This window comes from Megachile rotundata, chromosome 6 (genome assembly GCF_050947335.1).
Source record: "Megachile rotundata isolate GNS110a chromosome 6, iyMegRotu1, whole genome shotgun sequence".
Taxonomy (NCBI): domain Eukaryota; kingdom Metazoa; phylum Arthropoda; class Insecta; order Hymenoptera; family Megachilidae; genus Megachile; species Megachile rotundata.
Genome location: NC_134988.1, coordinates 4,993,695 through 5,019,221, shown reverse-complemented (window position 1 = coordinate 5,019,221; position 25,527 = coordinate 4,993,695). Strand labels below are relative to the sequence as shown.

General features: G+C 30.3%; 3 protein-coding genes across 12 annotated transcripts in view; 2 read left to right on the top strand and 1 right to left on the bottom strand.

Annotated features, from left to right (window-relative positions):
• The window catches only part of slf (C-type lectin domain-containing protein slf), a 13,912-nt gene extending 7,246 nt beyond the window's left edge, over positions 1-6,666 (top strand). Inside the window, exons 1-3 of one of the 4 annotated variants that reach the window (XM_012298376.2) lie at positions 3,321-3,345; positions 5,106-5,285; positions 5,870-6,666. In XM_012298376.2, the coding sequence (XP_012153766.1) occupies positions 3,336-3,345; positions 5,106-5,285; positions 5,870-6,252 (573 nt within the window). In that variant the 5' untranslated portion in view covers positions 3,321-3,335 and the 3' untranslated portion in view covers positions 6,253-6,666. Of the gene's footprint in view, positions 1-3,320; positions 3,346-3,704; positions 3,827-4,586; positions 4,663-5,105; positions 5,286-5,869 lie in introns of those variants that run through there. The other 3 variants (XM_012298375.2, XM_012298374.2, XM_012298369.2) reach the window with 3 other exon arrangements.
• The window catches only part of l(2)37Cd (general transcription factor IIIC subunit l(2)37Cd), a 13,080-nt gene extending 2,974 nt beyond the window's left edge, over positions 1-10,106 (bottom strand). The window contains exons 1-9 of one of the 3 annotated variants that reach the window (XM_012298377.2): positions 9,965-10,106; positions 9,009-9,647; positions 8,738-8,905; positions 8,106-8,670; positions 7,463-8,038; positions 7,194-7,402; positions 6,939-7,122; positions 6,723-6,852; positions 3,038-3,251 (exon numbers count right to left, since the gene is read on the bottom strand). In XM_012298377.2, the coding sequence (XP_012153767.2) occupies positions 3,149-3,251; positions 6,723-6,852; positions 6,939-7,122; positions 7,194-7,402; positions 7,463-8,038; positions 8,106-8,670; positions 8,738-8,905; positions 9,009-9,143 (2,070 nt within the window). In that variant the 5' untranslated portion in view covers positions 9,144-9,647; positions 9,965-10,106 and the 3' untranslated portion in view covers positions 3,038-3,148. Of the gene's footprint in view, positions 1-3,037; positions 3,252-3,588; positions 3,964-6,722; positions 6,853-6,938; positions 7,123-7,193; positions 7,403-7,462; positions 8,039-8,105; positions 8,671-8,737; positions 8,906-9,008; positions 9,648-9,964 lie in introns of those variants that run through there. The other 2 variants (XM_003700247.3, XM_076532531.1) reach the window with 2 other exon arrangements.
• On the top strand, positions 10,029-25,527 carry LOC100880136 (adenylate kinase isoenzyme 5). 5 transcript variants are annotated; one of them, XM_076532538.1, is made up of 13 exons: positions 11,351-11,485; positions 13,053-13,437; positions 15,374-15,541; positions 16,193-16,303; positions 16,478-16,620; positions 17,291-17,473; positions 18,378-18,500; positions 18,575-18,734; positions 19,541-19,809; positions 19,949-20,113; positions 20,795-21,014; positions 22,140-22,232; positions 22,347-22,473. In XM_076532538.1, the coding sequence occupies exons 2-12, from the start codon at positions 13,416-13,418 to the stop codon at positions 22,211-22,213; spliced, it is 1,638 nt and encodes a 545-aa protein (XP_076388653.1). In that variant the 5' UTR covers positions 11,351-11,485; positions 13,053-13,415; the 3' UTR covers positions 22,214-22,232; positions 22,347-22,473. The 5 variants fall into 5 exon arrangements, with proteins under 5 accessions (XP_076388652.1, XP_076388651.1, XP_076388650.1 ...); XM_076532537.1 differs by lacking the exons at positions 11,351-11,485; positions 22,140-22,232 and adding an exon at positions 10,029-10,164 and having other exon boundaries at positions 22,347-25,527; XM_076532536.1 differs by lacking the exons at positions 11,351-11,485; positions 22,140-22,232 and adding an exon at positions 11,195-11,247 and having other exon boundaries at positions 22,347-25,527.

The window sequence follows — 25,527 nt, the reverse complement described above, 5'->3', positions numbered from 1 at the left end:
ATGCTCAATCCTGGGACTTATGGTGTCGACCTATTGACTCTAGTGCCAACAAGTTTCACTTACCTGACTTTCATTTTCCTGTGATCACACTTTTTGATCAAAACACTTGTTTACTCAATGTCTACTGTCTGGTTGTGAACCCTGGCTACGCGTACACAATAGTCATCAACCCAACTATCGCTTCAGAACAAGTATTATTTAGGTATTGCTAATTGAAATCATTTCTCTTCCTTTCTTTAATAATAAGTGCACATTATTGAATCAAAAGGCATTGTGCTGCACTGAACCAAAGAAAACAAGAACATAAGAAGGATTGAACAGAAGAAAAGGACGTAAGAAGCATTGTACAGAAGAAAACGAGAACATAAGAAGCATTGAACATAAGGAAACAAGAATACAATCATAAGAAAAAAAATGATTAGTTGAGAAATATATGTAATTTTAAACCATGATGGGCAAGCACCAGTTTGTTTATACAATATAGCGTGCGCCATTTTGTTTTCTAGTAGAGCGTCCGCCATTTTGTGTTCTAGTGTAGCGTTCGCCATTTTGTTTTCTAGTATAGCGATCTCCATTTTGTTTTCTAGTATAGCGTTCGCCATTTTGTTTTCTGGTATAGCGTCTGCTATTTTATTTCCTAACAGCGAGTCCGCCATTTTGCTTTCCGTCATATTCAATGTTATTAGGTTCTTATCTTTCAATTTCAATTTTTTATTTTAAGTTGAAATTAATATATTTTAAAGCTGAATATGTTAAAGAAAAATATCTCGGTAATTATTAATTTTCTAACTCATACATTCTACTAACTTTTTACTCATTCAATACTCTTTCCAACTGCATCATTAAATTTGATCCACCACAATTAAAAAAGGTAATATTTCATTAAAAAAGTAAAATAAACTAATTAATTTATTGTATACATCCCTCAATATTTTTGAGAGACCATTTTTGTCCCACTTTTGTTTCTTATATGACAAACACTTTACAAGTGATTCAGACCCAAATGTGAATCAGCCTGTATGTTTTTGCAGACATATTTGCAAGTACCGTTGCATCGATGATTTCATGTGTGCCAAAGTTCTTAAAAATGGAGCGAGACTGAATCAACAGTGCACTTTCTTTTCCTCTTTCTTATTGGCAAATATTAACCGTCTCGTATGCATAAATTAAGTGTTTGTCGCTTTCTTAAAACCTTTGGGTGACGTTACTCCCGACTGCGGAACACGTGCAGGTTGTGACACGTGAAAGCGAAAGCTTTCCATTCCATTGATACTTCTTCGTTGTCGAAGTACTTGCGAATTCAGCAAATGTCAGTTTATGGGTGTCACTTGAATCACTTCCCTTTATTTATATAAATAAATCTTATACCTCCTGCATTATATCGCAACCTGTTGTATAATCAAATTTTAAGTCGTCACGCGTTGAATAATCCAACTTTATATCGTCACGTGTTGTGCCATCATTTGTTATTTCGTCACATGGTGTATAATCACGTGTTATATTGCCACATGTGAGATCAAATCGAGGTGTATCACGTATGAGAGATCAAATCAGTGGCACATAATATCGGAGATGAAATGAGGAAACTAGTTTGTGAATTTAGTTGTATAACTATAAGCTATTCATTGCGATTGTCTGGTAGATGGCAATATAGCGAGAGGATGAATGTGTACATTATATTGGCGGCATAAATGTTCGTACCTGAACTGAATATAAACTTTTACTGACTGGTATTTGAAACATTAGTCCAACGGTGAAATTTCGAAAATTGACAATTTTGGAATATGCAAATTTGGAGATTTTGGAATCAAGAAAATCAGAAATTTTGGAAATTTACAAATTCTGAAATATACAAATTTGGGAAGTATAGAATTTCAGAAGTTTAGGAGTATGGAAAATTTAGGAATTTCGAAATTTATAAATTTGGAAAATTTAGGAATTCAAAAGTTTATAAATTTGAAAACTTCAGAAATTCAAAAATCTAGAAATTTGAAACTCAGAAATTTGGAAACTTGAGAATTCTAAAATTTAGAAATTTGGAAAATTGAGAATTCTGAAAATTAAAAATTTACAATTTTGGAAATTCGGAAAATTGAGAATTCTGAAAATTAAAAATTTACAATTTTGGAAATTCGGAAAATTGAAAATTCGCAACTTTGGAAATTCATAAAATTGCAAATTCACAATTTTGGAAATCCGAAAAATTGAAAATTCACAACTTTGGAAATTCGGAAAATTGAAAATTCACGACTGTGAAAATTCGAAAAATAAAAAATTCTCAAATTTGAAGCCCAAAAATGTTCAAATTACAAATAACCACTCCCAAAATCCTGTCCTCACCCAAACGTACGTCGCACTCGAGTATACGTATTGCTGGAATAACTGTAGTCGGGAAGTTCATTGATGTTAACCTAACGGGTTTAGAAAACGTCTGAGAACAAAGCATCGTTCTCCGCGATTATATCATCTTCCAGCAATTAGAAGTTTTCTCTGTTTTCATCCGGCTATGCGTTCGAACGTTTGTACATAATTGCAAGAACAGGCAGGCTCTCTCCTTCGCTTATACATATACTCGTAATTTACGATCGTTATATCATCGTCCATTAAACATTTATGCGCCTTTAGGCAGTCGCATACTTCGCCATTGTGTCAAGGAACTTCTGAGGATGATCGTTCCGATGGTATGCGTAAACCCTACAATGATTAAATGCAGTCTATTATTTCTTTCGAAGATAATACGGTCTCTAAGCCCACGATTCCCCTGGGACTCTCCCTATATTTTCTCCTCAACAATTTCTAAAATACAGTAATACAGTATAGCAGTGGTTAATTTTAACATTAATGTTCAAAGAATTTCTAAATATTTATTAAGAATAAATAAGTAGTTAATTTAATAGATAATATAGAATATTATCATTAATAGATAATATAAAAATTAATAGATAATATAACATCTAACATATTGAATAATTATTAAATTAATAGAAAATATTGCAAAATTTTGTTTAATAATTAATACAGAATTTCATAGAAATGTTATATATTGCATATGCGTACAAATCAATATTAATTAATTATTAATGAGATCTTAGCTGTTTTACATTGCGTGTTAGTTTCGTTACCTACATATCATTTTAGTAATACACGTTCAACTATGTAAATTCATCGGTTTTTTATAGGAGCCATCTTCAGGGTCAGTTAACGAGGCACGTGTCAACTGGCGCGAAAAGTTGTACTTGATCATTTTGTTACTGGAAGAAATTAAATTTCGATAAATAAAAAATAGGTCATGAAAAAGGTTCAAAAACACCCTAGGGGAATTATACCACACCTCAATGGACAGCGGTAGGGGCAGGTGACAACTTTCAGATATCTCGAATGAAAAAGAAAGTTATTGAAAGAAAGTGGTCGGTTTTGCCACTTTTTATATTTCTTGACGTCATTCTGACCACAGGGGACATGAACCCAGGTCTTACATCTGACAATCACAGTGTTAACATCGAGGGAAACTAACCTAGATTAACCTAACATGACAAGTTATTTTATCTTCGAAACTAGGTTAGATTTGAAATTTAAATCGAATAATACTTTATGATTGTATTGTATTTTATTTTCTCATAAGAGAGGGCGTTTGAGAGGGACTCCTCTCATTTTGCCCCACTTTATGATTACACATATGTAGTGATGTTTCGCATTTTGTAGGTCTTTATGAAAACAATAATGAAAATCAATGATAGCATGAAGATCGAAACAAACGAAGATACTTTTTAATCCGAAGAGATGCTAAATGTCAGATGTTCAAGGCTACGGTTATTCAGCAACGCTGGTATCGCTGCAATAATTCTCTCCCTTCCCCGCAGACACTTCGTTAAACTTATTCTAGCAACCAGAATCACGAGTTGTTTGTCCTATGTCGTAATTTCTGACTCATGATGCTTCTTCTTCTTCTTCTTCATCGTGTTACTACAAGAGATCGTCGATTTCAATACAGAGTTTCGTTATTCTTATCGTTAATTTTATTCCATATTTCATGATGATTACGCTATGAATATTTATATAAAAACAATTTTGTAGCTAACTATGGGAAAGTGGAACATGCACCCCGGATTTTGCATTTAGAAATGTCTATTTCATAAAAATGAAATAAATTAAGTATTGTAGTCTGGGCTTTAAGTTTTGTAATATATTTTTTAAATTATATGATTCTCTTGGAAAAGTTATTTAAGAATCCCTAAAGCGTGGGAATCCCCTGTATTAGCACTGAACAGTAACAACAACAAAATGTAATAAGTTAAATAATGATTAAGTATTTAATAATTGAAATATCAAATTTTCTAATTATGATTGTTTTGGAAAATTCACATGAGAGATCCCTAAATGTGGGAACCCCCTATATCACCAATAAGCAGATGAGATACTTATATGAAAACCTTCATACTTATATAAATTAAGTAAACTTAATACGTATAATTATTCCAGATGTAAATTTTATAAAATATTGTTTAATGTATATGAACCTCATGAAAAATATAAGGGAACTCCCTAACCTAACCAAACCTGTGTTAACATCCTAACCTAAATATGCATAGTTCAATGTGTCCATGGTTTATTGCCATGTATGTACATACATATATGTTTATGCATATTTTCCTATTTCAATTGGTAATGATGAAGAAAAATAAACTGTTAGTCCTACTTTGCTAATTGAAATATAGTCAACCGGTCATGGCCTAATAATGACGTGTTCAAAAAATCTACATATTCAAAACAGAAGCAACAGAAACGAGTTGTAACATCGTTCAATATGAGTAGTTGTTTCGCAATAAGAACGTTAGGTTCTCACAATGAGATACACGTTGTAAACCGTCGATGAGAACGGCGTCCCTGCATAAATAATAATACCGGGAAAAACACTTAGACCGTTGACATTTAAGCAGTCGATAATCTCATCCTGAGACTAGTTTCGCTTCAATTATGCATACAACGTAGACAACTAAATTTTGACTGGTTTCTTCCTACTTTCACAAAAATAAGCAAACCGTTCACGATGTTAATTGCAAAATACCTATGTACAGAATCTTAATCGTTGTCTATATGTTTTGCAGGACCAAAGGAATTCAACTATAGAGGTCACAACTATTTCTACAGTGGACATGTTCCAGCTCATGCTAATCAGAGGGTGGATTGGTTAGACGCAAGGAACATCTGCAGAGAATATTGCATGGATCTTATATCAATGGAGACCCAAGATGAGAACAACTTAATCTACAGACTTATTCAACAAAGTAATTAAAATTATTAGTATAACATAGAAAACTATAACACATTATTCTCAATTAAATTTCAATTAGGTGGTCCATTTAATAGTCAGCATTAATTGTTGGGTCACAGTAATTTATTTTTCAGTACTGTTCGTCTTCTGTTATCTGTTATGGTCTTATAGCATAGAATTCTACTTGAACCCCTAAAGAATTCATTGAAAGTTCTCAGTGTTAGGTCTTATTATACAGTTATACTACTATTTCACTAATTGTACTGCTTGACTACTATATTACTATCCCACTAAGTTTACTATGGCATGGTGTGCTATAAAGTAATGGAATAGTGAAATAACAGTAGTATTATTATTTGCGCTTTGATATATATTATAATATTAGACTGAAAAGATGGAATGGTTATATAGCAAAGCAGCAGTATAGTAGTATGATGGAATAGTAAAATATTAAAATATAAGATAGCAAGAATGCTCGGTCACTATTCAAGACTTAAACAAAACAATATAATTTGAAATTTTTTACTATTGTAAGCTATGAATTAACAAATTAAAGAATAAAATTCGTCCCGATTTAATAAATAATTCTTTGCGTAGATGATGTTCCCTACATTTGGACATCCGGACGTCTCTGTGACTTCAAAGGCTGTGAGAATCGCCGTGACCTCGAACCCAAAGCCATTTACGGCTGGTTCTGGTCCGCAAACAGGAAGAAGATGGCGCCAACCCACCAGGTACCCGAAGGTTGGAGCTTCAATCCATGGTCTCAAACCGGACACAAGAAAGTCAGACAACCGGACAATGCTGAATTCGACATAAACGGCACCAACGAGTCCTGCATGTCTGTTTTGAACAACGTGTACAAGGATGGAATTAGCTGGCACGACGTAGCCTGCTACCATCAGAAACCTTTCGTCTGCGAAGATTCTGAAGAACTTTTGAGCTACGTGGCCAATACCAATCCTGGCTTACGTCTGTGAAGACATCATAGATAAATCTCTGCGTCATCGGCACTTGTCCTATCTATTTCTGTTGCAGTTTAGACGAGACGCGAGTCAAACAAGCAAAAATAAGCTGATCTAAATTTGTTCCTATTAAGTGCAGATACGAGAATAAAATGATGTTTTTATAATGTTTAGTCAAAATAATTAAGTCGATAAAAAATTTGTATGTTATGAGATATTTGTAACAAAACTATCGATTAATCAGTATTATTGGAACGTGTCTCGTCGGCTGCGCTCTACCTGCACTCATTCCTCACAAAAAGAACATAACAATATTTTCAACGTCGTGTTTAATTCGCAGTTAAATCCAGTAATCAACGATGTAATCATATTTATTAGTAGACGTTTGGAAAATAGATTCTGTACATTTTTTAATAAACTTTAACTTTAGGAATGTCTTATTTATTTGTCAAGCCATACATAAAAAGTAGTAAGATTTAACTCACAACATTTCTTCTGTAACAGTACTAGTGGAAGGTGATTCTTTTTTTCTTTTCCTCGCTTTGCTGTCAAGCATACTACGCTTTGGTTTAATCCCACGTTTTATTCCACGCTTTCTAGGCATAGACGTGGGATCTGCAAAATAAACAAACAAAGCAAATTAGTTTTTATTGCAATTATAATTAATAATTATATATTAATTTATTAATTATTATACGTACGGTCTTCGGGTATATTCATTTGCTTTCTTAGAACAGCTCGAACTTGTTTATTAATAATCTCTCTGCATTGTGCATCGAAACCACTTGGTAACCAGCCTCTTTTCTCGTGGCATCTTATGCCAGGTGCAGGATCTGGTAATTTCGCCAACATCTCTTGTATTTCATCTACCAGGACATCGCAGTACTAATAACAATTATACATTTAAAGTATAAAATTAATAACTCTAATTAATTTTTATGAAGAGAATAATATACCTGATAAAACATTTGTCTGGAAGGTGGTATTGTTCCATTTCTATAAATATACGCATTCTCATTTAAATCTTGTTCTTTTTTATACATCTGCTCTTGGCTGAAACCGGCATTTGATATAATTGTTTTTTGTTTTGCAGCTGGCGTTGATTTATATGGTAATGTATAATTTGCATAATTCCTTTTACATTTGACAGTGGATCCCAGACCATCTATATAATAAAAACATTTTATATATGATGATTATCTTATTATTTAAATAAAAAACTCACGCATTGCTTTCAATCTATAATCCAAGGTTTGGTATTTCCTTGCGGAACTGTCTTTTCTTGGATCATATCCCAATCTCACCCACATAATTTTCCATGGGCCAGTCATAAAGTAATATGCTACAGACGGTAATAAAATTTTTAATCGATCGCTAGAAAATTTTGTTATATACATCAACGCATTTTTGGACCAGATCGGTCGCTCTTCAAATATTTGACGCATCTGTTCAAAGTCAGCGTTTCGAACAAATTTCACTTTCATAGCAGTTTCTATCCCTGCTGGTGGTTTTGTAGGAACTTCAGGTGTAGAAAAATATATAAAATTTGAAAAACCCGCTTTCCGTTTTCTACTTTTGCCTATTACGTTTTCTGGGTATGAATTTACTTCAGTTTTTGGCGTATATTGTTGTACAGTGTCCATTCTGCTGAACGCAGCTGGTGGTAAGAAGTAAGGTACATCATTCTTTAACCAAGAATAATGTAGTATATTGTGTGGATAAATTTGGTCATATATGCACTTTAATGTTTTAGGGTCATCTTTGCATGGAGCCATTGGTAAATATTGAAAATCACAAAGATCTAAAAGAACATGGAAATGTCACGAAAAACTATTAAAAAAGAATAAATAATTTCGAATAACACATACTCGTAAATCTAAATTCTGTATTAACTTTTCCTAAAACTGTTAATTCTGGCAGTTGATAGTCTTTATCATCAGATAGGTCTTGATATTTATTACGATCAAATGTAGGCATAATGTTTTTTGGTTTTGGTGAAGTTGTATCGCCTGTGTCTATGGATACATTTGGTGATTCTTTAGACTCAATTTCAGAGAATAAATTATGAGAAGAACATATGTCATCTGAACTTTTAACGCTGCAACTTTGTACTTGATTAACCAATTCAGATACAAGTTGTTCATCTTTATCTTTGTTTGTGTTACGAATATCACAGCTTTGAGACATATCAGGCATTTTTGAAAAGTGCTTATTAGTTTTATCATTTGTTTTGTTATCAGTTTCATTATTTATGTTTGCACTGCTTGTGGATGGTTCGCTTGCTTGAGATGCATCTGTTTCTTTTGATCTTCTTTTAATTCGAACTCTAAGCAGAAACCCATTAGTATTATGTCTGTCACCACAAGTTGGTTTACAATAAACATCATCTGGCCTAAATCTCAATTCCAGACGTCGATTTGAAGTATCCACTGCCTGTTAATAATATGTACAATTAATATCTATGTATGTACATTTATGTTAGAGAAAAATGAAATCATACTGTTGAAATATTATGGATACCGCCTAAAGTTTCAACAGCTTTCTCTGGATTAATAACATTTCCAGGATATTTAACGCATATCAATGTCCTGTCAAATCTGTGGCCTCCAGCGAGCACAGATCCATTCTGCGGTTGTTCATCCACTTTCATTTCATCATTTTGAGGAGTCTGAGTGATAATAAAAATAATTATAATTGATAGTAGTTAATATAAAATACAAAAATAGCTTTCTAAATTATGTACTAGTAAAATTATATCAATTTAATCTCACATTTTCATCATTATTGGACTCTGAAACATCACACCAGGAATCATTGCTATCTGTTTCTTTATCATAATTATCGACTGTAAAATCTTCACCTTTCTCACTTTGTGCATCAGAAATCTCTTCACTGATATCGCTCATCTTACTTTTGTGTTAAGATTGTATATTAACTTAGTGGTCCTTTAAACTTGCAATGTTAATATGAATTTATACATGTATATACACGTGTATCATACCTTTTCTCCCTCTTAGAATTATAATATGAATGATTAAGTACGATTATTCATTTTGTAACATACATTTGTGAAGGTTTACATCAGAATTCATCAATGTATAATTTCACACTTCAAAGGTTAATATACACAGTGTACATATTTGAGGTTAGAAATCATGTAAAATATAATGGTATTAAAGACAAGGTTAAATTGTCCAACTATAGGTGTCATAAATTTTTATTACTGCAACAACTTCAAATCTCGTTTTACATACACGTGACACATAATATTAAAAGATACGCAAAGTTATGACATAAATACAACAGATCGCACGTGATCAATAGTGTTTTGGGATTCCCCTACTTTCTAAGTGTATTTCTTGAGGTACACGATAGAGGGATGAGGGACTTTCCTTGGACACCTCTAGAGTCTAGAATGATGAAGAATAAATATGAAATATTATTTGTAATAAAATGACAATTTATCAATGACAATCAGTAATGTTTATTTCATTATTTTACTCTAAATATAATAAATAATATGTTTGTCACTTTCAACTGTTGCAATAACTATAAAATTATTAGTTATAACTAATAATTACAGTTATAAAGTTATAACTATAAAAGTAATGGTTATAACGTTTACTATAATTCTATTACTATAAAATTGTATAATAAATAACGAAAACGTACGTGTTACGAAGGTGCGACTTATAAAAATTAGGATTTGAACGTATAAACAGTTTACCTTGTAAGAATTATCCATATTCATATGAGAGTAAAGCAGTTGTGTGATGGATATGGTTAATGATTGAAACGTTGTCGACAGTGTCGATATTTCCAAGCTTATGTATTCACAATGCCTTTATTGGTTTAATCCAAGAAGGAGGGTTACGAACCAGTTGTAGATTATTCATATACCCAAGGTAATCTCCTTCTGTGAACGAGGTACTGATTTCTGTATAAGCATGTTATAAACGTATCGACATATGACCGTAACCCAAATAATCCTCTGCAAAAAACAACGTATAATCTGGGGATTCTTAAACTTGTATGAATACGGATCCATTTTTCGAAAACTTTTCCATTCGTGATGCATATTTTGAAGCCTTAATATTAAGGGTTCTTAGGTACAAAGGGTAAAGGGTTTTGGTTTGGGAGGGTTTGCAAATTTAAGATTTCTAGAAGGTTTAAAAGTTTCAAGGTTGAAAAGTTGTTAAAGTTGAACAATTCTAAGAATGTAAAGTTCAAAGTTTTCTAAGGATCCAAGGACTTAAAAATTTTAAAGGTTCTAAAGTTTCAAGGGCTCAAAAGTCCCAAAGTTTCTCAAGGTCCCAAAAATCTCAAAAGTCCCAAAATATTTCTAGGTCCCAAAAATCTCAATAACCTCAAAATAGAAGTGCCAGAAAACTTAAAAGTCTCCTGGTCCCAAAAGTCTAAAAGGTCCCAAAGTTTCTTGGTCCCAAAAAGGACCCAAAAGTCCCAAAATCGGGTCTCAAGATATCAGAGGTTCCAAAAATCCTCCATCCTAAAATCTTGAAGTCCCAAATCCACAAAACCTAAAGTCTCAAATTCGAATCACATCTCGAAGCCATCGTACCTACAACTCTTAAATCATACATATACACGACGGTCCAATATCTGTCTCCACGTACGTCTTCTCGTACGACGTTAAAACCAATGAAATTAAATTTAATAAATTTTCGTACTTTCATCCCCCATTTCTGTCCCTGTCTATCCAACATCCATCCACGTGAAACAACTTGACATTGAACTTGCAAGCAACGCACGCGCACCCCTGCATACGTTGCAACCAGTGCAGAAAACTATCTATTAATTCGAATATATGCAAAACATACGTACGTACGTGTAGTATTGTACGACATAGTCTAGGAACGGATTAGTTGCGCATGTTTATCGCTATGGTAACAATTGACTCTTGTTACGACCTCTAGTTGTTTCTATCAATCCATTACAGTACTATCACACCGCGACCAGGGAACTTCACCTGACGAATGTTCTAATTCAAAAGTATCCACTGTTCGGTATACTTGTCCCAACGTGTCAATTCTTTTCCGAAATAGTCGAGAATCATTTTTGTGACCTGCTGTGCTACAGTGAAACTTTTCATCCAGTGAATTTTCTTTTTCTCGCCGGATTATTTGATCGATAAATTGCAACTTCTTCGACGGTGCTTCGTAAATATTATTTCAGGCTGCATTCTAGAAAGTGCCGACTGTGTATTTTAAATTAATTTCTAGTGTATTTGGTGGGTATGGCAGGCGATAGGATAGGAAAAACATAGTTATTTTAATAAGATAGTTTTGCTGACGGCAGCTTTTAGAGTCATTTGTTAAGTAAGAGTTTTGTCATGATAGTGGGAATTGTTTGATATACTTTGGTCAATGTTTTCGAGTATATTGGATTAATAAGTTAATTGGATTAATTGGATTAATAAGCTTGATATTTTATTGTATTTATGATAGGAGCAAGTTTTGGTATATTTGTTTCATTCATGATGCAAGTATTACAGTGAATTTTTCAAACTATTGGTTTTATAAGTTCTTTGTCGCAATATTATATTTATGTAGAATAGTAAACATTATTGAAGTGAACTTCTTTTACTACACTTTTAATAAACTTCACTTCATTATAATTGTATAGTGATAACTACTGACGTAGCTGGAACTTCTGGGGTGGAGTCCAGCAGGTTTATTCGAATTTTGGGACTTGGAAATTTTGGGATTGGGTATTATGACAATTTGGTGAACTTGGAAGTTGAAAATTTAGAAATTTGAGTACTGGAGAATTTGGTACCTTGAGAATTTGGGGATTTCGGGATGTAGGGATTTGTGGATTTGAGAATTTGGGGATTTCAAGATTTGGGAATTTGGGAATTTGGGGATTTAGAAATTTAGGAATTTAGGGATTTGGGGATTTGGAGATTTGGGAATTTGGGAATTTGGGGATTTGGGGATTTAGAAAATTGACAATTCAAAAATTCGGTAATTGGAGAATTTGGAAACTTGGGAATTCTGAAATTTGAGAATTTGGGAACTTTAGAATTCGAGAATTTTAGAATTTGGTATATTGATAATTCGAAAATTCGGTAATCGAAGAATTTGGAACCTTGGGAATTTGGGAATTTGGAACTTGGGAATTCTGAAATTTGAGTATTTGGAAACTTGGGAATTTGGGAACTTTAGAATTCGGAAATTTGGGACCTTAGGAATTTGTGAATTTGGGTGCTTGGGAATTCGAAAATTTGGAACCTTAAAACTTTTGCAACTTGAAAATTTGGAGGAACCTTGAGAATTTAGGAACTCGCGAATTCAGAAGTTTGATAGTTCGCGAGTTCGAAAATAAAACATTTTAAAAGTAGATAATTTGCAAATTTCTAAATTTTCAAGTTCAAGATTGTGCGGATTATGATTTTGAAAATTTGCAAATTTTAGAAGTTAAAAAATTGAGGGTTAAGATTTTGAAAATTGAATAACATAAAAAGTTCAAAAATCTAATTTTTGTATTCGGAGATCATTGATTATACAAACTGTAATTAGACTTGAATTTCAAATTGAACTTTAATTCAAAATTTGAGTAGTGTTTATTACGGTATCGTAAGGAGTTGAAATATAACAATGATAAAAATTATAATCACCAAAAAACTATTTCAGTGAACAATTATAACTATACTACAAATTCTAGTATCTACAAAAGCAGCAACTAAAATAACATTACTCTCGAGAGTAATGTTAGCGTATCTTTGTTAGCGCTAGAATGATTTAGCGTTAGAATGATTTAACAAATTTCAAATAATAATAATAATTTGCTCATAGGTTATTAAAACAACTATATAACTACAGTTTCGCGGATCTTGTCAAGTTACTATACATCGCTTGTATTGAATTCAACAAACAATAAGTGGTGACTCATTGACTTTAAAGAAAGTTCCATAGTGGTTGATCGACTTTGACGTTCCTTTAACTTGGGAATCGTTGAAAGTGGTACAACATGTCGATAGTTGAAGAAAACGATATCGAAGAGTACCGTGAAGAAAGAAGATTCTAATGCGAGCAACACGTTATTTCATGTGACAGTTTATTTTGGAAACAGTTGTGTTAGAAGGGGTGATTTAGTTTAATGGAAGCATGTGAGTAAATGGCCGTCACAGGATCTTGGCATCTCCCCAACGATTTACTATGGGCATCTGCCTGGACACTGGTTAGTATTCTTTAAATAGTTTAAACATATTTTTATTATTGTTTAAATGCATCGTTGTATACTAATTAATAAGTACTGACATTAATACTAATAGTAATATTAGTTTGTTATAAATTATATTTAAGGGAGAATTTTTAGAAATATTATGTTTGTGCAAAACATGTTACTAGGGATTTTAAGTATGAGTATTGGTGATTAAATAATTTTATGTAGTAATTTTATTTTATTTAACGTAATTAAATAGTTATTAACAGTTTTTGTTGTTTTTAATACTAGTATTAGTGATTTTATCTTTTTGGAATTATTTTTTTTAGTTTTTAACATTAGTATTAATACTAGTTTTTATAGCTTTTAGTATTAGTATTATTTTTTATAATTTTTAGTACTAATACTAGCTTTTATATTGTTTTAGTTATTAGTTTTTATAGTTTTTAGTATTAGTATTAATGTTTATAGTTTTCAGTATTAATACTAGTTTTTATGCCTTTTAGTATCAGTATTATTTTTTATAGTTTTTAGTACTAATACTAGTTTTTATATTGTTTCAGTTATTAGTTTTTATAGTTTTTAGTATTAGTATTAATGTTTATAGTTTTCAGTATTAATACTAGTTTTTATGCCTTTTAGTATCAGTATTATTTTTTATAGTTTTTAGTACTAATACTAGTTTTTATGCTTTGTTATTACTAGTTTTGACAGTCTTCAGTATTAATATTAGTTTGTATACTTTTGTAGTATTAGTTTCTATATTTTCTTGTATTAGTATTAACTTTGAAGACCGTTAGTATTAGTTTTTATAATTTAAGTAGCATATGATATTATTACTATAGTTAATACTAGATTAATATGATGTCCATTGATTGAACATTTTTTAATACTATTCAATACTATTAAGTTAGTAGTCACTTAATATTTTTTTATAAGTTTGTGATAATTTTCAATTATATTTAATAGAATGAATTGTATCTACGACTTTTGTAATGCTTTTAGTTAGCATTTAATTATAAAAATATTTTTTAATATTATTATAACTGCAATAATATTTAATGTAACTATTACTATTAACATAGTAAGTATATTCTTACAGTTTCATGATATTTTTAAATTATATTATTAATTTGCTTTTTTTCTACTTTTTATACTCCTTAATAGATTTATAGTTAGACTTACATAGTTTTTGATAGATTTAATATTCTTTAACAATATTTGTAGTTAATAATAAGCATTTTATAGTTTTGTGATAGTTTCTAACAGTTTTAATAGTTCAACTTCTACTATTTTGTACAAGTTCAATAATATTTCTAAATTAATCACAATTTTTAATAGTTTGTTAATTTTTACTATTTTTTCTCATTTTTATATCGAATTTTTGAATTTGAATATTGAATTTAAATATTATATTCAAGTTTAAAATATTTGAACAATTGAATTTTTATATTTTAATAACTTTCGATGTTTCTAATTTAATCAATATTTTACATTTACCTAACAGTCTTCCAGTTCTTTAGTAGTTCTTACAGCTATCTAAACGTTTGGACACTTTCTGATACTGCTTATAACTTTAATAGTAGGTAAAAGAACGTTATCATAGTTCTAGCAGTTTTGAAGATCTTGTAATTGTACTTAGTGCCTACTAGTTAGTAGTTTCTACTACTCTTAGTTGTTTCGAAAGAAACTTTTTTGTATATAATTAAACAGTTTGATACATGCAGCAATTGAAGAGGATTACGTTTTCTTGTTAAATATGTTTTAATAGTATGTCACGATATGACGGAAACACACCTGTGACCTACATATATACATCTTGGACTTGACATTACATATACCGCACGATCGATAAAGTCCGTTCAACGATTCCCCAAAAGAAAGATGATCACATATTTTTCTATACGATACATATGAATTAAGTTATTTTTTTTTTTGTTTTAATTTATAGATCAGCAGAATGGATCGCAGGTATTTGAGGAAAGTGATGCTCAAAGTGCAGGAAAATGGAGAGGAGAAGCTGGACTTTTACCGACTCCACCGAACGGATACTTTTCACAACAAAATGTTGGTCCTGTCAAATTTGAAATTCCAAAAGTGCCTGTTATTTTTGTACTCGGTTTGTATCATGCTTTATCGCTATCTACATTTTTTTTATATAAAATACATTGTTATAAAACAATAAATGGAGATATTATTACATGAGAATAATCAAAACGTATAACATCAAAGAAGACTGCAAAGATGTACATATGCATATGCATATATGTATATATGTATTTATTTAATATTCGTTTAATATTCACATTAATATTCATACATATATACATATATGCATATGCATACGAAGGCACAACGGAAATATGTAATACAAATATATAAAATAACAAAAACGTGTAATATGAAAAAGTATGAAATTAACAGAAATACAAAGTATGAAGATGTGCAGATAAAAATAAAATATGGAAGTATGGAAAATAACAAAAGTGTAAAAAATGAAACTATAAAAATATAAAAATATGAAGATATAAACATATAAATATATTACAATATACAATAAATGTACATGATAAGATAAAAATAGTTTAAAGCATGAAAATATAAAATAGGAAAGGTTTTTACAGTAAAATAGGAAAACAATAAAATATAAATGTATTATACGATTGTTCCAAATTAACACAATAAAATAATGCAAATACTAAAAATATTATATTATATTTCCAATTTTTTATTCTACAAATATTTCATTATTTTTGAATATTAATTTCAGGCGGTCCAGGAAGTGGAAAGGTGACACATTGTGACAATTTAATGCAAGAGAAGAAGGGCATAACACATATCAACATGATGGATCTTCTTCAGCAGTATGCATTAGGGAATGGTAGGTTAAATGAATTAATTTCAAAGTAAACATGTTTACACTCATTTCACCAAAAAAATAATTATTGTAAATATTAGTATTATTTAAATTGAAATTTCGAAGTTATTTGTTTTAGAAAACTTTTTATTATACGGCATTTTTCTATATGTTTTATTGTTTGTTTCTTTTAAACAGATATGCAAGATTTCGGACAACTTAGTAGTAAAACAGTCGCGGAGGTTCTTATGCTCGAAATCAAAATGTCTCCAACTTCCAAAGTTTTTCTCGTCAGTGGTTATCCACGCAATATGCGAGACGTGGTCGAATACGCTGAAAAAGTAGGTGATTTAATTATAATAATTATATAGTGGTTTAATTCACTTTATATGTACTTTAAGTAAACTTACCAGAGCTATGTTCAATCATTTTATAGGGTTAAATAAATAAAATATGACATTACCATTTTATTAGATAAATAAGGCATCAGATTTTATCAAATAAATATAGTATCAAATTATAAGTTTATTAAATAAACACAGTATAAAATTATTATCTTATAAAGTAAACAAAAGTAACAGTTTAAAAAATATTAAAATAGAGAATATTAAATAAAGAATATTAAATAGAGTATATTAAATAAATAATCAGATTACTATTTTATTAGATAAATACAGTATCAAATTGTCTTATTAAATAGATGAAAATTATTATTAACAGTAGTCTACTATTAATAGTAAGTTAATAGTAGTATTAATAGTAGTTATTAATAATAGTCTCTTATTATTTATAATAATATATTATTATTTGTTATCATAATTATAGTATGAAATTATTACTAAACAAATAAAATTTTAATTGAAATTGTACAAAAACAAGAAATATTTCAAAGTGTCTTTCAAAATAAATTTTTTATATAGAAGAATAAGTGTTTTATTGTATAAATTATAATAATATATATAAGAGACAGTTAAGACGATTCGAATAAACAGTTTTTGATGTAATTTTCAGATAAAAATAGTAAACGGTGTAGTCCTCATTTCGTGGAGACAGGAAGTCCTTGAAAGGCAAATCGATTTTGGCGCACAGCTCGGGCAAGTGGTCATTGAACTCGCAAGAATGGAACTCCATAATTTTTATAGAAATGTTATGCCTGTTATCGAGTATTTTGATCAAAGTGGAATGTTGTTGGAAGTAAGTATATATTTCGCTTGTTTTTTGATCATTTAATCCATTTGTAATACAGTAATTTAATTATGAGAATGGTTGTTAAAACTCTTCGACGCCATTTTGTGTAAGCTTAACACTATAGATTCATGGTGTATAGAGTATTCTATAACTTTAACTTTCACTGAGATATTATTGATAATGAGTCAGAACTTTTACTGTAATTTAGTTCATAGTTTTGTTCAAATTTATAAATAATTCACTTCATAGTTTCACAATAGTTTTACTTATAAATAATTTAGTTCATACTTTCAAACTTATGAAACCTCCTCTATTTTTATTTAATAGTCTATCAATTTTTTATTACAGAAAAGTATAATGAATTTTTGTACTGCTTTAAATTTTAGTTTCAAACTTCTAAAACACTTAGTATTTGCATTTAATAGTTTACCGTTTCTTTATTACAGAAGAGTTTAACAAATTTTTGCACCGCTTTCAATTTTAGTTTTAAACTTATGAAACACCCTTCATTTATATTTAATAGTCTACCATTTTTTTATTTCAGAAGAGTTTAACAAATTTTTGCATTGCTTTAAATTTTGGTTTCACATTTATGAAACACCCTGTATGTTCAATAGTCTACCATTTCTGTATTACATAAGAGTTTTAAAAATTGTTCTACAACTTTAAAACTTAGATTCACTAAAATTTTTAATTATCTGTATATCAAAAACATTCTTGTACTAGTAGTTATTAATTTTTAAATAGTTGATCAATGTCTCATTTGAAATCTCCATGAATAATAATATCTATCGATGTATTCATATACTACAAATTTTTATAATATTCCCTTTTAATAATTGTTACAATATTTTTGAATATATTTTAACATTTCTTATATTGTTAATATTTGTGAATATAATGATTACAGGTGAACGGTGAAAGAAATCCAAACGAGGTGTACGTTGACTTCCGCGAGGCAGTATTCAAAATTTTAGGTTTATCAAATCAAAATCTACAGCAGAAAAATGCTCCCGAGTCTGTAGAAACAAAAGTATGTTTCATACAATAAAATTTAGGATACGAGATTATAAAATATTGTTTTATAAAAATGCTTGTGGTTTATAGGTGGACGTTGAAAGTAGAAAACAATCTGTTCCAACAATTGCACTTCACAAGGAACAAGTATCACCAAAAATAACGCAATTGCCTATCACGACAACTGTACAGCCTCCGAAAATTTCGGGCAAACTCAAGAAACATATACCTTCCTTTATCTGGGTCATAGGCAAGTATAAAATAATATGCAGTTGCTATAGTAAATAAACAGCAGTTAACTTTAATATAGCAAATTGTTCACAATAATTAAAGTTTATATAGCAAATAGAGTCAGAATAGTTAAAGTTGATGTAGCAAATAGTTCATAATAGTTAATTTTGATATAGTAAGCAGATTACAATAGTTAATTTTTATGTAGCATATAGTACTTAATAGTTAATGATATAGTTAATCGCTGCATTAATACATAATTTGCAATTGTAAACATAAGTAGGTGAAATAGTAGCAGCAATAAATGGTTTGTAATAAATAAATAGTTTATAATAGTTAATGTATGTATAGCAAATAATTGCAATAATAAGTAAAGAAGTAATTGAAACATAATATAATGAATACAGAACATGTATTAAATATATTAAATATAGCTAATAGAACAAGCAGAATAAGTAAATATAGTAAATACAATAAATATAGTAAATGTAGCAAATATAGCAAATATAACAACTATAGCAAATACAGTAAATAAAGTAAATATAGTAGATGTAAGAAATATAATAAATATAGTAAATATAGTAAATATAGCAAATATAACAAGTACAGCAAATATAACAACTATAACAAATAAAGCAAATATAACGACTATAGCACATATTGTAAATACAGTAAATGTAATAGTTTGAAGTAGGAACTAATAAAAAATAACATAAAATTACTATATTACTAATAAATTACTAATAAATAGTATTATACTAAATCTACGAACAATTGTTCAAATTTTTATTGATATATTTATTAATTTAAATGATATCTTTTCAGGTGGTCCAGGAAGCAACAAAGAAAACCTGTGTACACAGGCGATACGAAACATGCCCGGTTGGGTCCATATAAATATAGGCGGTATGCTGAGAACAATGGCGCCATCGAACATCACCATCAACGATGCTATTGTTTCCGGTGAAATGGTTCCGCAGGATATAGTAATGCAAGTGGTTGAGCAACAAATTATGATGAACAACGACGCGGATGGCATAATAATCGATGGCTATCCGAGAGACTTGAGTCAAGTTCAAGAATTCGAAAACAAGGTAACATTTCGGTATTTTATTAAATTATGAAAATAAAGTTTCTGGAATAAGCAGTAATAAGATAATATATATTTATATATAATTATTGAATTGTAACTATTGTAAGTGGTTTGTTAACTCGATATTTTGGTTTTATTAGTTTGGACAACAACCGCCCTTAGTATTATTAGATTGTTCGAAATTGCAACTTGGAAGAGGAAGATTAGATGACAGTGTGTCTGCATTTAAGAAAAGATTGGAACTTTTCCGAAAGGTTTCGTTGCCTATGCTGAAGTCACTGGATAATGAAAATCGACTTACTATTGTGAGTATAGTTAGAACAAATTGTTGAACAGGTTAAATTGTTAAATAGACTAAAAATGAAAGGTGATAGTAACTTATAATTTAATTTAATAATAATAATTTAATAATAATTTTCTAATAATATGAATATACTGTATTAGTATATTCGTATATTGGTATATTCGTATATTGGTATATTCGTATATTGGTATATTCGTATATTCGTATATTCGTATATTCGTATATTCGTATATTCGTATATTGGTATATTGGCATGTTAGCATATTGACATATTAGTATATTAATATATCGGTATGTTAACATATTAGCATATTATCTTACTAGCATATTAGCATACTAGCATACTAGCATACTAGCATACTAGCATACTAGCATATTAGCATAAAGAAAAATATTTTACTATTATAGTATTATAGTAGTACAATTTGGGCGTGGTCACAGGAAAAAGGGTGGGAAATTCGCCCCACCCCTACAGTAAAAAAATTCTCATTTGCCCTTATTTTAAAAGTAAAAATTGATTTTTGCTCACTCTCAAAGAAGAAAACAATTAGATTACAATAAAAATAAATTTTAAATTCACTCAAAATTGACAGTGATACAAAATATGTGTTATAATATTAATCTCCAAAATGCTAACGAAATTATTAAAAAATGAAATGACCGGATATGGTTTGAAATGTAGATTGACGGTGACACGGACGTACCAAGCGTACAACAGGAATTCGCAGCTGCTCTTTATCAATTAATGACTCAAGCACGACGAAATAAAGAAGATAATGAAGTTATTTATAATAATAGTGACCAAAGAATTGTACTAAATGGTATTCCTAAGCACGTAATCGATAATAAATCGGCTATAGAGAAAGTGATCAGTGAGAATATGAATGGAATTAATGTACAGGGTAAGTATTTATATACTTTTACATCATTTGGGGTAGTAGCAGCAGTTAGTAGCAGAGACTATAGTATCTACTTGTTAGATACTATTTATTAGTAAATACTAACTTTTTTGTTTAATATTATTTAGTAGTAAACTTGTGAATAGTAAATGATAGTTAATAAATACTATTCATTAATGAATACTGTTTCATACTAAATACTATTCTATACTGAAAACTATTCGGTAATGAGTAGTAGATGTTATCTACTAGGGAATACTGTTTACTAATAAATACTAGCCATTGGTAGATATTATTTGTGAGTAGATATTACTCATCAGTGGTTACTAGTTACTAGTATAAACTATTAATTAATATAATATATAATACTTGCTGGTTGGGGCTACTTACTAGTATTTATATTAGATATTTTTTATTAGAGGATACTATTCATAAGCGTTACTCAATAGTAGATATTACTCAGAAGTATATGCTACTCAGTAGTATAAACTTCTGATTAATAAATTGTTTCTTACTTACTAATGTTAAGAAGTAATGAATACTACTCAATATTTGATACTGTTTACTAATTTTTATCATAACGTTACTCAGTAGTAGATATTACTCAGGAGTATATGCTACTCAGTAGTATAAACTTCTGCTTAATGAATTGATTGTTACTTACTAATGTTACGTAGTAATGCATATTAATCAATATTTAATACTGTTCAATAATGTTAATCATAACGTTACTCAGTAGTAGATATTACTCAGAAGTATATGCTATTCAATAATATAAACTTCTACTTAATGAATTGATTGTTACTTACTAATCTTACGTAGTAATGAATACTACTCAATATTTGATACTGCTCACTAATGTTAATTATTCACGGATGTTACTTAAAAGAGTAGATATTTTTCATTATTAATCTGCTAAATATTACTACTCTAGTAGACAGCTCCTTACTACTAAATACTTACCAGAGAATGCTATTCATTAGTAAATGTCTACTATTCAGTAGACCAGTATCAAAAACAAACGAATAATACTCAAATATACTTGTTAGTATTTACTATAGTCCTTCCATATTACCACTATACTTATTTTACTTTTTTTTCTTTTTTAATTCGAATTGCACTCATAAGTGCTCATAGAACGGAAAATGAAACGCCGTTATCGAACATTTCAAAAGCTAATTGTAATGCTGACTAAACGTTGAAACATTCTTCCAAAAAATGGTACTGCTTATTTCTACTTTCCTCTAACAAAATTACTATATCGTCTACTAGAACAACTATAAAAACAGAAATCAAAGCAAACAATGGTGCTTACGTTATTCATTTATTTTACAGGGCCGATCGCTAATGGATTGAGAAATAACGTGAATCAGGCTCAGAAGAACAACATAGCCCGCGTGCATAATTATATAGGAAATGGAACCGCGCATGTTCTACAAAATGGCGTATCGCATCTGACGAATGGGATCATATCAAATAACAACAAAGTTGCGCCAGCGGTGCAGAATTACATGTTGAACACGAAGGATGCTATATCGAAGATGTACGTCGAGGTCGAAGGCTCTCAACAAAATTTACACATGTAACATAACCTCTGTACCGTCCAATTGAAACATTCAGACTAGTGCGTGTGAAATCTTCGGTTCGAAAGTACCACTTCTAAAATTTTATTAATAGTCTTTTACAGTCTCCTGAAACTTAGATCAATTATCTGGAAATATGGGGAAAGGAATTAACCCTGCTTAGGCTCTTCTAGGAAGTTTCTAGGGACTTTTATAAATCCATCTCTGAAGGATTTTTCTAGATTCCACTCAAGTTTACCTAGGGATTTCTTATAGATATACAGGGTCACTCTTAAGTTTTTCTAGGAATTTTAAATCAATTTCAAGTTTTCTTAGATGCCATTTCTCATAGGGATTTGTTTAAATTCTAGTTAAGTTCTTCTAAGAATTTACTAGAAATTTTTTTCAATTCCATTTAAGTTCTCTTAGAAATTTTTCTAGGTCGTCTTAAGTTATTATAGAGATATCAGTATTTACTAGGGGTTTTCCCATATACTTACTAGGGATTTTTGTAGATTCCCCATGAGTTCTTTTAGGGGGTTACTATATATTTTCCTGATGTCCACTTAAGTTTCCCTAAGAATTGTTTACAGATTTCCAAAGGGTTCCTAGAAATTTTCCTACATTTATATTAAGTTTACATAGAGATTTTCTTAGGTACCACTTAGGTTCTCCTAGGGATTTACTAGAGATTTTCCTAGATTCCATTTAAGTTCTCCTCCGGATTTTCCACGATACTTTTTCAATTCTTCTAATAAGATTTCTAGATAATTTTAAGTTGTAGAAGTTTTCTTAGATTCCACTTCAGTTTTCCTAGGGATTTACCAAGGATTTTCCTAGATTTCTCTTAAGATCAGAAACATTTGATTCTCTTATGCTACAAGTAGGAATTTCTCTAAATTTTTTCTAAGGTTCCTTCATATTTCCCACATCTCTCCATATTTCCCTAGGGATTGCCTTAGGAGGAGTTTTCCCACCGCTCTTCTAGGGACTTTCCTATATTCCCTCAGTATTCAACTATAAATTTCCTCAAATACTCTTAGGATTTTTTTAAAAATCTTTCTAGACTCTCTCAAGTCTAGAGTTTCCCAGCCTTGTCCTAGTTCTTTTCTCAGGGTGTCCTTAGAAACTCCCTAGACTATTTCCAGATCCGCTTATAATTGACAAATAGTATGTCTCCATCTCTGATCTCCCTAACACAGGCCTAAAATAAGTGGAAATTACTGGATTCAGACCTCAACTGATCAGTTCCGGATATTTTGCCCGCACAAGTCTCAATGTTTATCAAATTAACAGATAGTTCGAGGTTCTCCTCTAACAAAGAAACATTCATATCGTGCCTTAATGCAATTACGACTTAAGTAGGATTTATAAAAGCGCCAAACACAAGACTAGATCCATAGATCATAGATTAAACGTAATCGAATGGAAACTTAACATTTTCGAGATTTTTAAGACCTAAATTATACGTACCTAACGACGAGTGTTAGCGATAAGAAAGAGTCTATATAAATTATTCTCTATAAAATATTGTATTGTCTATTGTTTATCGATTTTACGATTAAGTGGCACCTTTCGGGAATTGGACACATTTTCAAAATGAAACCTAAAATAACACACAACTTTCAAAATGAAACATACATTTATGAATTCGTAAAGGACTCCTCACAGTGTACAGAGTTCGAGGAAAGTTTTTATGATTGCCACAGGGTGGCTCTTCGCTTTCGGTTTTGTAGAGGTTCGTTAAAAAAGCTGTTGCGCCACTGACCTTGACGTTTAAATTCAAGGTCAAATTTTTTTGTTGATGCATTATATTCCACTTATTGCAAGGATAAAAAATTGTAAAGGAACTATAGGTTCAAATTTAACTATTCTTCTGAAAAATGATGATAGAGTTTTATTAGTTATTTGGGTGGGATAATTTTGACACAATGATTCTATCTGAAGAAATAAGTAAGAGACTTGATATGAAGTACTCTTCGTACAACAAGAAACCACTGTTAACATTGTACCATAAATAAAATCAGTATCTTAACTGGATATATCTTCATCTGGATCTTTAACCAGTTAAGTGTGTGTGACGACTATACCCGTCATGGAGATGTGGCAGAATTTTGTGTCATGACGACTATATCCGTCATGCGTAAAATTTTGTTGCAATTTGATATTTAAATTGTAATTTTGGTGAAAACTAAATTAAATTCGTAAATTGTAATATGTTTAAAATGTTTAGAGGTCAACACGAAATAAAATAAACAAATAAAAAGTGTAAATGATTTGAGATGGATTCATAAATTCTTGAGAGCTAACTCGTCATCGCTTGATTATCGCGACACACATTGGTGCGCGCTTTGCAAAAAGATCGCCACAGTTAACTGGTTAATATCATTTTTCAAGAAAACGATCGAGTTTCAACCCATAGTTTCTAATAGATATTTTATTCTGGAGACAAGTAGAATACGATACGTCGAAAGAATGAAATGACCTTGAAATTCAAGGTCAAGGTCAAATCTGTAACAACGCGTTTAAACAACTTTGTACCAATTCAAAGATGTAGAATTACTCTGTGGTGGTTTTGATACTTTTCTCCCACCCTGTACATCTTTCTTAAACACTCTGTACATAGAAACGTAGAAAGAGAATCAAGTAATTTATAGATGAATATTACACTTTTGAGAGAAAGGAAACACCGACGATTTAGCGGTAGATTGAAACATATAGGATGTCTAGAAAATTGAAAATTTCGACATCTGTGTTAGTAACAACGAATTTTATCTACTCGTATTTTCTAGAACTTCGCGAATGTACTAATAGATTAAGAGTGAAGAAGATTCATTATTTTTCTCGAATAGCGCGGACGTATTTAACGAATTCTCGCAGATTTTATACTTTAACGAATCTGTACCACAGTGTCCACCATCGAATAATAAAACTTTATTACTGTGTTTGCAGAA